Source organism: Diuraphis noxia, unplaced genomic scaffold (assembly GCF_037042655.1).
Source record: "Diuraphis noxia isolate RWA-SAM2 unplaced genomic scaffold, SU_Dnox_SAM2 contig0002, whole genome shotgun sequence".
Classification (NCBI taxonomy): Eukaryota; Metazoa; Arthropoda; class Insecta; order Hemiptera; family Aphididae; genus Diuraphis; species Diuraphis noxia.
This window is the reverse complement of record NW_028301712.1, coordinates 10,174,561-10,193,268: the sequence shown is the minus strand read 5'-3', so window position 1 is coordinate 10,193,268 and position 18,708 is coordinate 10,174,561. Positions and strand designations below refer to the sequence as shown.

Here is an 18,708-nt window from a genome sequence, read left to right as displayed (position 1 = left end):
GTTGCATTGACGACTATTAAATACAATATACTTATAGTTAACGATTGTAAATTGTAAACTATTATTATTACCATCATCGATATTTCATTTCCAATTTTAAATCGCTTACGCAGTGGTACAGACTGTACAGTACAATAGTAATACAGTAATGTGGTTACACTCGTTGTCTCAATTACTAAATTAGTAGTGAGCCAGTGATGAATGCACAGCGGGTAATACATAATCGCCAAACACCGAAATACATTTAAATTTTGCGTTTAAGACGTTTTAAAATAATCAAAATGCGTTCTGGCAATTTTCCAATTGTCACAACGCGTTTTGGAAAAATACAAAGACTAAAAGTATAGTGTGTTTTAAAACAGTGTTTCTTAAACTTTTTGATATAACGTAACACCAAACAATAATATTTTGTTGTGCGGGACTCCTATCAAAATTATCTTCAAAAAAAGAGGTTACCACTAAACATGACAGCAAACGACAGGCATCAATAATACACCTAATATACTAAATACAGCAAAATGTAATAAAATTATTTAATTAGGGGGTATCATAACATTCAAATATAACATAATATTTGACTTTTATCACAGGAAATATAGGATATAGCCGATATAGGTAATAATAAAAAATAATTTAATAATATTTGATTAATTAAATTATATATTATTTAAATCATTGCATGAATCTTAATGTGATGGATGAGCTTGAATCAGACTGCATATCTTACCAATATCTGGAGTAAGATTTGTTAATTATTTTTGCGACTAATTTGTAAGTCTAGAAGTCATATTATCCGCACCATCAGTACAAATTGATATAAACGTGCACGACTTTTTAAAGATTTTTCAAAGTAATTTTTTTGAATATTTGAAAAAAACATTTGTGTTTTGTGGAACCCTTAAGGAACCCCAGGGTTCTACGGAACACAGTTTGAGAAACACTATTCTAAAACAACCGAGTATGTCTTAAACTAAGATTATACTAGCTGATATTTTTAAACTATACAATGCAATTCTAATTGATCACATATTTTTATAATAACAAAGTTTCTACTAGAATGTTTAATATCTATTAAATTGACCTATATGTAACCGTGATATTTACCATCGATCAGTCTTAGCCTTTTAAAAATACCGAATAGGTTTTATTAATATAATTGTTCTATATACGTTATAGGTACATTCATAAATATATAATACCTATTACCTAATAATATATTTTGGGGAGTAGGTGATAACAATTTTTAAATAATATTATATTAAGCGATAATTATTACAAATGTATAATTAATGTCCAGTTAAAATAAGTACAAAAAATAGTTACTATAATAGTTGTTTATTTTACACTCTCTCTTAACTTTAAATCAAATAAGTCGTATGGACATTTTTTTCGAGTTTATTTTCTTAAAGTGTCTTGTAATGAAAATTTTAAATTTGATCCGTAATGTATAGATCATCATAAAATATTTCCCAAACTAGTTTTGAATTTTGAAAATCAGATTTTATTTTAATGCATTCTGATGTTTAACAATTGTTTAATGTTGCAGTTTTATGCTAGTATTTTATTAACACTATAATAGTATCACTATTAGCACTGGTTGAAGTGGATAAAAAGAAGTGGGGGGATGGCACAAATCCAGTTAATTCCTACATTATGCATTTTCATAAACTCCAGTACAACAGTTTTCAGTGTATTCAGTATTGTTCTGAGCTATTAAACGACAGTGATTTCTGATAAGTAATAGCCTAAAATTATATTGTAGATTTAAGGAAATTATATATTAAGTGACTTAATAACATTGGTCCGTTGACTTTCGGAGTTAAATGTTAAGATCTTAGAAAAAAAATATATATTTTTTTAAAACTAAAATTATTTAAAGATATTGTTGTAAAAAAATGTAGTAAATATCATTCATAAGAAACACAGGTTATGAAAACAATTAACATTTCAATATCTAAGAAGGACGATGATGGTAATTTTAAATAAAATAAGTGAAGGTTGGAGAGTTATTATTATTAAAAAAATTTACCGAGTTGTATCTCTGAGATTCTTCCCTACATTTATTCATTGATTAATTTTAAGTCAAATAGATAAACAAAATTTATTTTATAATTTATAGAAAACTATATTTAAAAATTTTCAATCATGCGTTTTACCTTTCTGCAATACATTTAATTCACAAATAACCATTTTTTAATAATTTTCATTAAATTATTAATAATATATTTTATTATAAAAAGAATAGTTTATCAGTAATTAAATATTTAAAAATTAACTTATAAAATTAAATAAACTTAATAATTAAATAGCAAATATCTGACGAAATTCCAGATTAAAAATAGTCATTTGCTTAAGTCGATTTCATAATTGGCAGTTTAATGAGAACCGATTGATGCAGCTCTTGCTATTCCTTCTTCTATTCGTTTTTTATCACCCAAAAATTTTTTCGAAGACACAACATTCATGTCGTCGTCAAATTCGTAAACGAATGGAATACCTGAAGGGATGTTTATTGAGCAAATATCATTATCTGATACTCCTAGTTTAAAAAAAAAGTTGAACAGTAATGAGTATTGTATTTAATATTTATTATACGATAATAAAAAATAATATTTACCATCTAAGTACTTGATGAGACTTCGTAAAACCGTACCATGGGCAACGATCAAAACGCGTTGTCCTCGTTTAATATTAGGCACAATAAAATTATCCCAATAAGGTATAACCCTTTCCATCGTCTCTTTAAGTGATTCGGTAGATGGGAATTTTTCGCTTGAAGTGTATGAGTGAGCCATGATTTTTGGATGGCACCAAATGGACATATAATATTTATGTGTCTGGTCCATCACAGGAGGAAGAACGTCAAAACTTCGTCTCCAAATTTGTACCTAAAAATGACAAATTATGTGTTAATTAATCAAATATACGCGTGATAATATAAATGTAAACTTATTGGGTTCAGAATGTAAAATATAAGTTTTTATAACCATATTTTAAATAAAAATAAAATATTTTGAAATTTAAATTGCGCTGAAACTAATAATTTAAATAAAAATATCTTCAAAACCTTTACACAATGGATACTTTGTAAGACTAACATAATATAAATTATATATCAAGTAATAACAAAAAATATTTTTTTAAATTTATAGATAAAGTTTACTAGTACCTGATTAATTTTAGACACTTGAAATTAGCACCTATCTATTTAATGTTATTTATAAAATATAGTTAGGTACCTTTATATTATTTTAATATTTAAAATTCAATGTAAATCTTGTTGTAAATCAAAAAAATAATAATTTGAAAGTTTGAAGTCCAAATTTGGGCATAACTCTTCAAAATCATGAATCATAACGCAAATTATTTTACAGATAAAAAATTATAAACATTTCAATTTGTATATAGGTAGCTAAAATTTAAAAAAGAAAACTTAAAGTTGTTTATACATGAACATATTTAGTTGGACCCATTATCTTTTTGGAGAATAAATTAAAAAAAAAAATTATCGGAAATACATACGCATAATTTTAATTAACAAACATGTTTACTCAAATTGCTCAAAATTGGATTTATAGACGAACAAACAACGGTATTCCTTTCAACGATTTTAATTATTTTGTTGTAATTCAAAAAATAATAATTCCAACGTCTTGAATTAATATTTTCTGTACACAAGGCAATTTTCTAAATATTTTGACTTATTTTAAAATATTTATACCACAATCCTATTCACGCAGTTCTAGGATGTATTGGCGTTTACTTAAAAACTCATACGTTTATGTTGATAAAAAATCATATATGATATAAAATTATAATATATGATGTTTTTTAAAACAAATAACTAAAGGGGATTCGAAACTGTTATTTTCTGTTTTTGTTTAATGTACTATTACGACATAGAATTTTAGATGTACCTACTCTTTATCAAACGTATCAGTTGATCTAATGAAACGATAATAATTCTAAAAACCAATTTGAATTTTTCGTCACGATTGACCTCCCCGCATTTTTTATATTATCTCTTAAATTCCTTAAAGCTTATACTAAAAAGTAAAAAGTCATTGAAAAAGTTTAGCAAATAATATAGGCTAAAATCCTATGTCACACATGTGTTAGACAAAGACAGAAAATCATGATATCGAATCCCCTTATCCCACCTACAGTGGATTGATTTTCCCAATTTTTTTTTAATACCTATAAAAATATTTGAACCCAACAAATGTAGGTACCTACTGCTTTGTTAAAATGAAACTGAGTATCATAAACTACAAATACAATTTGGTTAAATCAAGATTTTAATCAAATTATAATTACAGATATAAATATAACCAGTCTAGGACCTATAAGGAATACACTATATACATATGTCATAAATATAATACCTGTTTTTCACCATATTGTTCAGCTACTTCAGCTTTATTAAATCCTGTTAAAGCTCCGTAATGTCTTTCATTTAACCGCCATGATTCCTCTACTGGTAGATTTGGCTGACCAATGTGTTCAGTGATTATCTTTAAAGTCTGATGAGCTCTAGTCAACAAAGATGTATAAGCTTTGTCGAATTTATAATTTGATTGTTTCAACAGTTCTGCGCATTCAAGAGCTTCGTTCATACCTAACATGCCAAAAAATAATAATAAATTATTCGTTTTAGATTATATAAAGTATAGAAATTAATGCAAAAATAAAGTTAGAATAGTAACTATAAACAAACGTATAATGTAAGAAACGATAAAATACGCTAAATAGATAAAATAATTAATAATATTAAAGTTAATAATTAATTATACTTATTTTATTGTACATATGTACCTACATACTATAAATATCAGATAGATAGTAAAAATAATTTAAAAAAAACATTTTTGAGCTTTGGCAATTATTTAAATTAAATAAATATGTTATGTATGTATAAAATAATTATAATATTAATCTTTTATAACTATCTTAAAGTTACAATTATAAATGAATATGATTAAAACCATAATTTCTACCTATACGAGTAAGCATTTAATATGAATTACCTCGATCAGACAAATGTGAATCGTACCATCCGCAAAACACATTGTTTTTAGACCATTCACTCTCGCCATGTCTGGCCATTACCACAATTCGTCTTCCCGTCATTTCTGAAATATTAAAAAAAAATGATGCTTTATTAATCAGATTAGCCAAAAAAAAAATTGTATTTGTATACAACGATATATTTCGACATTTAACAACAAATGTATGTACAGCAATGATACAAGATCTAACACAGCTTTTATTTAATTCAAGTGACCTTCTTATAGGCAAGCAGAGATAATGATAATTTTTATTATATGACACCGCGAATACATCAGTGAATGTATTTATTTTTAAAAACAACTATTTTATTACACCAGGTAAGATAAACAAGAGATTCTACATTTAACTTTCAGATATGTATTAGATTATCATTATATCAATAATATTATTATTTAATAGTCAGGTATAGTACGAAATTAAAATTATGATAAATATTATTTAATAGTCTGGTATAGTACGAAATTAAAATTATGATAAATATACTATTTTTAACTAAATGTACTAATTCAACTAGTAATATTACAACATTTTAAATTGTTAAATCTTACATATTTTCAACACCAAAATAAATAAAAATGAATCACTTTTTATACCAAAGTAAATACATAAAATAGATAATAATATAAAATATAATATGTAATTTATAATTTAAAAAAAAACTATATTCTAATCAAGATTTCAAATCGAAATAATTTATTTTAGTTTTTTGATTTTCCTTCTAATATTTTCGATTCAAAAAACCCGTTTAATTTTGTTGTTTTATTTTCCGGTTAGCTAATATCATTTTTAAAATATAAATACCAACTGTTACCTATTTTAAAAATGAAGTTTAATAAAATTAATTTTTAAGTATTATACTTTGGAAGTGTTAACACTGGACGCTCCCTCTTCGTCAGACGTTTTCACGTCTTTTACTTATGTCATAACATTTACTTTTTGTACTATCTTGTATATTATATATAGATTTCTTTTAAAATTAGAAAAAATAATATTATATTATTATATTACAACTATCTTAAAAATATATAAGACAAAAAACACAATATATTGTATATTTCTACTTATATTAAGTGCTTCACAAACATAAGATTTTGAAATAAATAAGTAGGTATACCTCACACATCATAAATAGTCAGTTATAAATATATTATAAAAACAAACTACCATCTAGAAACATAACAACTCAATTTCAAGTTGTTAACACTTAATTGAAAAATAGGCAAGCCATAAATAACTAAATAAAATTACCCTATAAATTACCCTTTTTAATCATTGATTATTAGAAAAAATATATATAAAATATTATTAAGAGTGAGACTTGAAAATTTGTAAAAAAAATATTTTTTTAAATTAAACTCTAGTTAAGTAACTGGTGTTTAATTGTTCATTAAGCATACAATTTTTGTTTCATTTTCAGCAAATTATATTTTGTTATTAAACCAGTTAATGAAGAAACCGATTTTAACAGATTTAAGCACTGGTTTAAAATTACTTAAAAAATATATTTTTCTAAAAAATGTAAAAACTTTTTTTTACCAACAACACAACTTGTTTCAATAAATACCTAAAGTTACAAATGATAATTAAGACTTTTTTTAAAGTAGTATATTATGACGTTGGATTATTAAAAATATTTGATAGACCATGTTTCTAAAATGTATATTGGATTATATAAACTTTAATGCATATCTAAAATATAAGCTTAGGTCATTCAAAAACAAATTATTTTTTTCACAAATTTTACTCCCTTACTCATTCAAAATGTCCAATAAATAGTACATGTTTCAAATACAACACCTATCAAATATTATTAGAATATTATTACTAATACATAAATATTTAATATTCAAAATATTTCAGTTATTAATATTTCAAATTTTCACTTTAATTTTTTAGCAATATAGGTACTATAGGTTGTAAAAATATAAAAATATAATATTGTTTGGTAATGTGTTATAGCATTGATTATTAATACTAGTATTTATAATCAATATTTATAGGTAGGTAGGCTTTTCAGTGCAAAATAAGCATTTTTTAAAACATAGAATTGCAGAATATTATGGTCATTGAGCGTGAAACAATATAGCTGATTCCTACCACTTTTAATATAACTAATCCTAGTAGCTAGACGCTAATTAGTTATTGCAATTAATAATTGTTATATTTTGTCAAATGAAATGAAACACACATGTGTATGTTTTCACAATCTTGTAGATATTGAGCAAAACAATAACATTCTTTAATCAAAAAATTAATATCTCATGTAAAGCATAGGATATTATAATATATAAATAGTAAATAACTATTCCCTGTACTCAATTGTATTATGTAGTAATTTACGAACTTCAGTAGGTACTGGGTAATTAACTTTCTCGTGGGAACCAAATCTTAATCATTATGATTGTAGTAAAAAATGCAGAATTTTTTCAATCTTATATGAAATGTAATAAAAATACTAAAATATAAAGTAACTAAATTTCTTAGTGAATTCTCACGCTAAAGCAGAACAACATTTAAACTGAAGAATGAAATTTCTTATTACGAAAAAATTACCTACATACAAAACGTGAAATTAATGATAAGTTGATTCTAGACAATCAAGCACGATATTTTAAATCAATCAATAAAATAAAACAATTTGTATTGCAAACAACAAGATCAATAAAAATTAAGCACTAATTAATGATCGGAAAATAATGCATATGGAATCTAAAATATAATGAACCTGTTTTAGTTATCGTTGCTTATATAAAATAAACATCGTAAATATCAAATGATAAAATACATGGGTGTTTTAAATATAATATGCTTTATCATATTAATATTTACATCATCATTTTTCTTAAAATATATTTACACCTACCTACATAATTTTTTACAAACCTGATAAGTATTTTGCTACAAGCATTATACAAGAATTATTAAATAACCTGGCATGCCGATTAAAATTATAAATTGTTTTTTTTTACATAATGGGTAAAATTGATCAAATCATAAATTAAATTAATAACCCTTATTAATTTCCTTTGACGATTTATACCTACCATTAATTATTATTGTATTTATATGTAAATATAATATCCTTCAGAATTTACAACGTAGGTAAAAACAGAAGATATTCATTTTTTTATAAATAAATATATGTACAATTAGATCCAAAACAATTATTATTAGTACCTAAGTTATAAGTTACATATTATAAATATTTTTACTCATTCGTTAAAATTAAATTGTTTAAATTCTGCTAAGATATGCAGAAATGCATAACAACAATTTGAAGAAAAAACTATGTTAAATTAGACTATTGTTGATTCGTTAAAATAATAATAAAAATAATAGCTAATGTATTACAATACCATTAAAACGATTAAATATTTTTTTAGCAACAATATTTAATTAATTTGTATGTATAAAAAATATGTTTTCAGGCTTTTTGGTTAGTATCAATCGTGGCTAAAATATCTATATATTTATAGCAATATACTTGTACATATCTACTAATTACAAAAGGTGTTTATAGCTAGGTATCACTATTATTATATCTTCTATACAACGAATACTATTTTCGTAACGGTTTGTTGTAAATGTTAAGAGAAATTGAGCCTTCGCGAAAACATATTATTATTCCTAAATATGTTAAATATCAACAAAAAAAGGTTTGTTATTTTTTTTTTTTTTTTTATAATTATTATTTAAGTTCATAAAATATTATTATTATAACTTCATAACAAAATTCAAATATAAGCCCTTTACAAATTAGCACTTAGTAAATTATGTTCAAATGTTCCAACAAACAATTTTTACGTATTTTTAGATTCGTAACCATATAAATTGTTATAGAAAAAGTTTATGTGAAAGTCAATCCAATCAAATAATGATATACCTAGTTAATAAAAATCAAATGAAAAAGGCAATTAACAAAATAGTTAGTGAACTTGATGAGAATGTGTGTATTAATAATATGATAAAAGTAAATATAATATGTTCAAAAATAATATCTTATCCATATTTAACGCTGATGTTAATTTTTCTTCTAAAATATCTATTTACTATATTGTAGTATTTGAAATAAGTCGTATTTTTATTTTTTCAAGTATTTTAAATTTTTAATATAAAACGAGTTATAAATTTATATCTCTATGTACTTCGTATTCCAGATATGAGCTTATAGCTCAGTTGATATACTTATCAGATATTATTATTAATGTTATTTATTTTAGTTATTTGATTGTAATTGAATTGGGTGAAATAAATAAATATAAACAGTGTTAAAAACTCGATAACAAAAGTTTAACAATGTTTTAATAGACAGCCATAAACCAATGAATAAAAATAAGTACCTACAAACTATGTATAAAGAAATAAAAGAATCTTTTATTAAATACTAAATATATAGTAATGCAACTTGTGAGTTTGAGAGTTGAGCGTATTATATCCAACGTTATAATGATTGAATTAAATAAAAAACTTTTATAAACTAATAATGAAATATATTTCACAATAAATAATTAAATCGATTAAAAAATAATAAATTTTGAACTATCTTTTGACATTTACAGCAATTATAACTTATCCAAAATTTATACAGGTATTAATCTCTTTTCTATTGTATAAACTAAACATAAAAAATAAATAAAAGTATCTACAATCTACAAATTAAAAAAAAAAGATGCACTTCGTATCAGTTCCATATAATTTAATAAAAATAAAAATACACTCTTTTCTAAAGTGTCTGCTTACTACTACCAATAGTTAATACTTATTCGTATAGTTCATAATATTTTTTATCTTTCAAATTAAAAATTTCCATTGAGCTATGTAGAATGTAGATTCTGTTTCAAATGATCGTATAATAGTATACATATAGTGTGAAGGTATACGAATGCGTGCTATACATGCCCTGTTGCTGCTAGGTTTTATGAAACACACGATTAGTAATTACTATAACACTAAACCACTCCGGGGGAAAGATTAGATGGATATGTATTATTGTTAAATTGAAAACTTTCTAGATCCGTCCAGAATCTATGCGAAATTACAGAAATAACAGGCAAAAATTCAATTAAAGATTAAAATTTGGATCAAATGTTATAGTATAATAGTGCATCACATCATTGATATACCTATATAAATTCTCCAATCGGCATCAACATTTGAACATCTGAAAATGTTTTGTAATAATATATAGTTTTGAATTTATTTATATATTTAAGAAAACTTGTTTTCTATCGAATACGAATTCTAAATGACCTTTTTTCTTAATGCAATTTCCAAATGTTATTGTTGTTATTTCCGATACTATATAATACACATACTATATAATATACAAACGATTGAATTGTTGTCAGTTGGAATGCTTTAAATGTAAAGGATACCACGGATGATTGTATGGGAACGAAAGCCGGTCTTTAAGTACGGAGTTAACTACAGTAATCAAGAGATGAGATAAATTAGCTGGCGTATTATTATAAGAGAAGTTCGAGGACGTTTGGAATTCCTCAGACTCGGGTTGAATGAATTACTGCAGTGTATTAAAAACATTATAATAACAATAATAATAATAACTCGTAATATCGTATTGTAACTCGACTCATTCATTTGCATAGTTTTGAAATAATTCAATAAACTGTAAAATAAAGTAATTAATACCTGAATTATTATAACAATCACAATTCACACAATTCACTTTAGTTTATTGCGTAATATCTTAAGTAAAATAAAAATATGTCAACGCATTTATCATTTATCAATAGAAAACGTATATTATATAATGCCGGTCTAATCAGATTTATGTTTCAAAATGTATTAAAAATAATAATATTATTTACATTAAAATTATTTTGTGAGTTTAGGTGCTTTATCTTTTTTGTTTCTAAATAAACTAAATAGTAAAATGATACAAGTTTTAAATAACTTAAAAATTGTATGCACAATAAATCATTTAACTACGTATTTCGTTATGTATTATTTTAAATGGCTTATATATATTATTATATACTATATAGTCCAAGTTATATAGCTTGTAAATTTATACCAATATGAAAACCTTTGAAATTCATAGTTAATGTTTTATATTTAAACCATTTTAATAATACATACTCCGCGTTGAACAAAAAATATAATTAATCAATACACAATTTAAACATCAAATTCCAAACTACATAATTCTATATTCCTATAATGCAATGAACCGTGTGTCTCTGATCCATAGAGTAATAAAAGTCCTAATAACAATGTCCTACAAACGTAGAGCACGTCGCACTTGAGCCGTAATATTATAGAGCAGTGTATACATTATTATTTTTTAATCTTGTGTTTCTGTTTACATTTTCTTACAACAAAATAATATATATATATATCTACCATACCGAAATATCAACTGCAATAGTTAGAAGATAAAGTCAAAGTATTTTCAATTCCAACTAAAATATTATACTTAATATTGTGAATATAAAATCTCTATAAAACTATATCTAGTTGTAATGGTTTGATATAAATAAGCTATAGAATAGCCTATAACCCTAGAGTACCTTTCACAAATATTTCAGAAATAAACGTATCTATAGGTAATAGCAAAAAAGTTAACAAAAGCACTACGTTAAAATATAATTAAATATTTTTATTTTATAAAATTTATATACCTATTAGTATACCTCTGGCAAAGTGTCAAAGAATGGTTTGCCAAAGGTATACTGTCTATATGATTATCATTTTCTTACCAGTTACCATTGACTAATAAATCGATTATTTATAAACATTATTTAGTAAGTTATGCTGTTCTTACAATTTTCTAATTACGTATATAGAATTTAACTAACATCTGTGACATCAATTATATTTCGTATGTTATAAATATTATACTATAATATAGTATAAAATATCATCATAATTATCTAATACATCAAAATACACTCGTTTGAGATATTCGTGAAAACTCCATTTTTATATAAATTACATAATATTACAATCCTATAGAAATGTATTAACACTTAGGTCATTTATTGTTATAACAAAATAATAAATTTAAAATGATTTTCTCAATGAATTTATGATTTAAAATACACAATATACACAACTTAATTTAACTCTTTAATTAGTTTTTTTTTGTCCATGATAAAACATTGAGTTATATTTTAATTTATAAACTATTAAATGCTATATTTTTAAAGAATATTTAAAAACTTTAAGAAACTTTGATATTTATACTATTCTTATCAAAGTCTTAATAATAAAAAAAAGTAAACCGTAAAAGAGTAATCCTCGAGATAAATTTAAACACTCAAAATATTATATTAATATTAACTGTTTGATCAATGTATAGAAAAATGCTATATTAATAGTGCCATCTTAATAAATAACAAATAATAATCAATAAAGTTTAGATAAATATAAATAATACTCATACTGAAATATAAGTTAAAATAGGTAACCAACTTATAAAGAAACAAATCATATGAATATACTTATAATAATCAACTGACACCGTGAAGTTGATAGTTATGTGATAAATATAAGTTTTATTACTAAATTATCAATTTATTAAAATGATTAAATTCTGGAAAACTTAATATATTCAATGTACTTAATACATATGAATTATTAAAAATATATTTAAACCAGAAAATAATTGATTATATTATATATAAAACAACTACAAAATAAATATATGTATATATATTTTTTTATTGAACTTAAAAACATCAACAGCTAAGGTTATTAATTTTTTGTTTAATACATAATGAGTGATTTCTAGAACTAAAATTCGACAATTTATAAATATTTTGTTTGTGTGTGAAGAAAGTCGAAATACGTTTAATAATTTCTTTAAAGCACGATCTAAAGCAGTATCCTTATTTAATGCAGGTATGAAAACAAAAAAGTTTAAATTTCCATCACTTATATACAGCATCTATCTACTTTAGAACCCTGTTCTGCCGAAGGCATTTGCCCCTCTTTTCTTCATCCTCTCTCTCTCACTATATCTACGTATATATTTAAATTGATATTGAGGTTCTATAATAAATATGAATTTGATTACCCGTAAGTTATAGTATAAAAAACTGAATTTCTTTAATCGTTACTACGAGGTTCCCAAAGTATCATATTTTATTAAAATATTATATAGAAACAATAATCTATATAGTGTACTTTTAATTTATTTTATATTTTACTCCAACACGATTTAATAATCAATAACTGTTCATTAAAAATGCATCGCAAAACAAACTTTTTTATTAGTTTACAAAATATGTTTCATTTTTGTTTGTACAAGAACAAAATATACTATGGTACGTTTGCAAACACTAGCAATACTACAAACAAAATACAATGAATGTAATTTTTGCGTTAAATGATTTACCTACACTTTTTTGTAATAATAATACAAAAACCAACGAAATAGCGTATAGTTGAATGTAGAAATAGTCTAATAAATTATAACACAAATAGTTATGAAAACTACTCGTAGTATTTGTACATTCAAGTAATAAAATAAAATTGCCTGATCTGCAATTTTTACGATCATGTTGTAGAAAAGAAAATAGAATCACATAAGTCATAAATGAAATGATTATGTTATTATTACCGAATTGTATTCAATATAATTTAACGTCTTTAACGATAAACTATCCAAATATAATACTATATAATAAATACAAAATAAATATAATAAATATGATTTAGTTTTTTTATTTATGATAAAAAAATAATAAATAGAAATTCAATTATTATGTTGGTAATAATATAGTTTTTAATAAATAATAATTAATATAAAACAAAATGTTGTCAAACAAGCTTGCATATGAATTTAACTCTTATCTCGTATTTAGCGTTACAATGATTTTATACAAATTAGCTATAAAGACTAAAGATAATATATCATTTATGTTATCAAATCAATGAAAACAGTAACTTAAAGTCATATTATGTTACATACTCAACAAACAATATTTATGTTTATTATTATTATTGATCATTCTTCAGTCTACACATGTTATAAAGTATAAAAGTGCTATTAAGAATTTTACAAAGACTAAACACGTTTGTAGTTGAAGCTTTTTTTACCAAATTTGAAAATAAATAAGTCATAAGTCATATTTATTTATTTAATACATTCATATTAAGTTGAAGGCATGGATAATGAAGTTAGAAACATCCAGTCACTTTGATGTATAATTTTATATAATTTAAATATAATATTATACCGCTACAGATTATTCAACTACTACTTTTATAGTTTTATCTATAACTTAATTACTTAAACGTAATTTATTTTCTATAGACTATAAGTACTTTAATATTTACGTTAAATAAATATAGATAGGTAGCCAGGTAGGTACTTATTAGTTACTCAACAATATTATTTATACAACAAATCAAAATAAAATTCATAATATTTTAATTGTTAACTAGCCACAGAACGAAAAAAATTCTATTTGATTCATTTATTACTTCATATGAATTTGTTCAATTCGTTAAATAATTCGTATATAAAAATCATAATATTATTAAAAACTGTTTTTAAAATCTTCAAAAAAAAGTTTTCACATATTCGAACTATAAGAATTTGTTTATCGATATGATACATTATATTATATTGCATTATATTTCATTCCTTACAACATAATGTTGTGTTAGACGTTAGTATGTTACTACCTAATAACTATAAAGTATTTATTAAACTTATTTATGATCTAAACATAATGATAAAATTTCAATTTTCACCAGAATGTATTAGTATACAATATTATAATAATGATGTACTTGTTTGTGCTTTGAAAGTTCATGATATTATAATGATATAGTTCGGTTAAAATTGAAATGTTATAATATTCGTGAATACGTGATCATATTATAGTACATGTATTGTAGGTACCTAATTCCAAGTGAATACTTGATACTCTATTACAATTTTATTGAATCAAATATGTATGTTTTTAGGTACCTATTTTACTATTAAATGCCTTTCCATAATATATATATATATATATTATAAACTACAGTGTACATATTAAAGACAAAACAACAGTAAAGATAAGATTGTGGTTTAGTTATTTAGGTAAGTAGGTATACAATAATACTAGTCGAGTATGCGCGTTTTCATAATACTATCGTTTATACAAACGGAGATAATAATTAATATTTTTTTTTTTTTGGTAATACAATGCACTGGTACTTAAATTAAAATCATGTAAATTTAAGTTAAGTTCAACTTTTTTTCTTAAAATATCCATGTTCGATTAAATTAATAAACTTGTATGCTACATCATTACATGGTTTATATAATTATTTTAAATTTTATCTTGATTCGCCAATTAAAACCAAACATATAGGTATTATAATTTATTTCATTTTATAGAAGAACTCGAAACGCAATAATTATTTTAGTAGTATTCTTGTTTTGAATACTTTTTTCCGGATGAATAAATAAAAAAAATGTTGATGAAAAACAACGATTGCATAACAAATGTGATAAATACCTAATTTTGGTGCATAAAAAATTAACTGTTATAAAGACAATAATTGCATTGTATTATCTCACACCGTCTGGACTGTCTAGAAAAATATTTGCCAAAATATCTTAGGAAACCCACATAATTCTTATATAAGTCGTAACTACATTGTTTTATAGATTAGATTTAGATTTTTTTTCTAACGTACCGGAATTCTGATATTATTATGGTCTACACAATTTACGCATCAACTATTAAAAGGACGTTATACTTGCATAATATAGAGTTTTCTCCGTTCTTCTAACGCATATCATGGCAAATTCTACATACAGATATTATTCAGAATAATCATTAATCCATCTATAACTGTAGCTTTCAACATTGCAGTAAATTGGCTTACGTACTATAGAATTTAAATTTGAAATAATATGTGAAGCCCCGTTTAGGCTTGTTTTAATATTTTAATTTTTAAACAAATTATTAGATTTCAACCAAAATTTACAATTTTAAAATTCTCATAACTTGCTTTATAATGAAGTTCTATTAGCATTAAGAAAGAGCCTACGTAGTGCGTGGATTATATTTTCGCCTATGAGTTCGATTATCGGTCAATTCATATGTATTGGGGTTAAAAATTATAGAGTGTGAAGTAAAATAAATCATTTTTAGCGAACAATTTGCCATGCTTATCGTTCGTAAGAAGGACAATTCGTAACACGCGTTTAACGTATCGTGCTAACGTCCTCTTAAGTGCGCAATAAAGTAGGCATTAACGTGCCCTGCAACAATTGGGCGGGCACGTATGATAACAATGGTACATGGCTCCACACGGGCCTTCAGAAATGATTTATTTCGTGCAACGACTCGGTATCATATCAAATCTTTCGTTATGACGGAGGATATGCCAGACGAAGTCTCGTGAAATGGGTCGATAATAATAATATAGTGATGTCTGTGTATAATATACTTGTTTGCACTCTGTAGCGCAGTCGGAACTTGGGTTATGACTCTATGAGTAACGCGATGCACCGAGAATCGGTTTAGGACCTAGTGGAAAAACGGAGAACATCGATAATATTGTAATAATTTTATTATCGTATAAAAAAGTATAAAAATTCAAAATAATAATAATGAAATTAAAAAAAAAAAACTATAGTACTAATAATATTATTGATTGCGTTCCTATAATGTTATATTATTATTATAGTGTCGAATAGCAATGTCGGAACGCGGTGGATCGATCGTGACAGAAAAATTAAGTGTCGGCGCCGTTATCGTCGTCGGAGATTTTGATTAATAATTGGCGCCAAAACAATACGCGGCAGAAACATATTTTTACTGTGTGTGAACACACTCCAAGCAGTCTGACACGGAGCGAGACACACCGACGGGATCAATATAACAATATTATTATTATTCGACGACAAGCGACATTGTTGTTGTTTTTTGGTTACGTCGACGGAGATAAGACCAAGACGCAGAAAAAAAAAAACGTGAACTACATCGGTCATCGACATAATTTTACACATCATGTACACACGTACGATGTATAATGCACTTTATACCTAAAAACGTGAATTATTATCCTAAGCACACGCACATGTACGATGTAGACGACTGCGACGAGACAAAGCGAGCGAAATAATAATATGCATGCATAGTGCAATACGAAAATAATATCGAACACGGTCGTGCGAATAACCATAATAATATTAATAACAAAAATACCGCGATATAATATTGTAATAAAAATTAACGATAACGATTAAATAATAAAATATAATAGGCCAAGCAAAGAGCAATTAAGCAGACTTTAGAGTACCTATACCTAAATATAACGAGTAGGTATTATATTGTTTTCGTACGTACCTATAATGTAGCTATATATAAAATAATATATGTTATGTACGGCGTTAAATAAATAATAATAATAACAATAAAAAATAATAATACAAAAGTATGGCGAATAATAAAATTACATATAAATAATTATTAAAAATAATTACACCAACATAAATAAAAACGTATACATAACTATAAAAAAAATTTTAAATAAACTGAAATAGCGAAAACAAAACAATGTGTAATGTTTACCACCTACTTGCGATAGAGCACTACTGATATAATAATATATCGTATCCGCGCGCGCGCGCGCGTGTGTGTGTATGTTTGCGTGTGTGTGTGTGTGTGCGTGCGCCGATCGCGCGCTTGCGTGTGTGCGTGTGTCTGTGCGCGCGCGGGTTGCAGCGCGCCGCCGCCTTGCTGTTCGCCTGCACACCGGGGCAGTTCCAACACTAAACGTGGACGACCGAACCGAAGTTATAATAGCGTGGCTCAGCCGACGGCCTGCTGCTGGTGCTGGTGCTGGTGCTGCTGGTGCTGGTGCTGCTGCTGCTGCTTGTAGACGGCGGCGGCGTTTTGTGTACACGCGCACCGCCACCGCGTGTTTTGGCTCTGCTGTGGCTGGTGCGCCGTTGTTGTTATTGTTGTTGTTACGATTGCTGTTGTTGTTGTTGGTTTTTTTTCTCGAACACGGATCTGCGCAGCGCATCCGTTGCACCGATCATTGCAGATGGACGCGCACGGCGAATTCGTGTCTAAGGCGGGGAGGGCCTCCCCCCCCCCCCACTAGCCCGGATTCGTTTTTCCGGGGGACGTTTTACGTGCGCGCCGCCGTTCTAACCGACGAGTGACGGCGGTAGGGGACGTCAGTAAGTGCGGGGGGGAATAACGCGACCCGCGGAGAGGAGAAGAAACCGGGTGCCCGTCTCACTACGCTCGCGAAGTATGTGGTATCGCTGCAGCGCCGCCGAGTGCGGTTTTAACGGATGTCCTCGGCCATATTATTCGTGCACTACATTTCGATGTATAACATAATGGGTATAATGCTTCGTATACGCGAACACGCGCGGCGCACACCGGAAACGGCGTGGATTACACTATATTATTGTTCGTTTCGTGAACGAAAAATGTACACCGGGTAGGCATAATATGTATATATAAGGTATGCGGCGGTGGCGTCGGTGGCCGCACAGGGGAGGGATATGTCGGAATGTTTAAAAAACGGTGCGCGGCAAAAACATAGCGCTGATGAAATATCTTCCTTTTTTTTCCACGTATAATAATAAGGGATGCCGCGTGCACCTCTCATATGGTGTTTGATGCGCGCACGCGCACGCGCGCTACG

At 26.2% G+C, this 18,708-nt stretch overlaps 2 protein-coding genes across 5 annotated transcripts in view; one reads left to right on the top strand and one right to left on the bottom strand.

Annotated features, from left to right (window-relative positions):
* The window catches only part of LOC107169223 (uncharacterized), a 52,400-nt gene that overhangs the window by 12,222 nt on the left and 21,470 nt on the right, over positions 1–18,708 (top strand). The window lies entirely within an intron of this gene.
* LOC107166796 (uncharacterized) lies at positions 2,088–17,971 on the bottom strand. 2 transcript variants are annotated; one of them, XM_089221279.1, is made up of 5 exons: positions 17,623–17,971; positions 5,028–5,132; positions 4,386–4,618; positions 2,618–2,888; positions 2,088–2,539 (listed from the first exon to the last, which is right to left on the bottom strand). In XM_089221279.1, exons 2-5 carry the CDS (start codon positions 5,128–5,130, stop codon positions 2,376–2,378), a joined length of 771 nt encoding a protein of 256 aa, XP_089077405.1. In that variant the 5' UTR covers positions 5,131–5,132; positions 17,623–17,971; the 3' UTR covers positions 2,088–2,375. The 2 variants fall into 2 exon arrangements, with proteins under 2 accessions (XP_089077405.1, XP_089077404.1); XM_089221278.1 differs by lacking the exon at positions 17,623–17,971 and adding an exon at positions 17,391–17,611.

Excerpts from the sequence above, each read along its gene's own strand:
- LOC107166796 (XM_089221279.1), bottom strand. The coding sequence starts at position 5,130 with ATGACGGGAAGACGAATTGTGGTAATGGCCAGACATGGCGAGAGTGAA. Across the intron at positions 4,619-5,027 it reads TTCACATTTGTCTGATCGAG|GTATGAACGAAGCTCTTGAA; the intron begins GTAATTCATATT and ends TTGGCATGTTAG. Across the intron at positions 2,889-4,385 it reads AACAATATGGTGAAAAACAG|GTACAAATTTGGAGACGAAG; the intron begins GTATTATATTTA and ends TGTCATTTTTAG.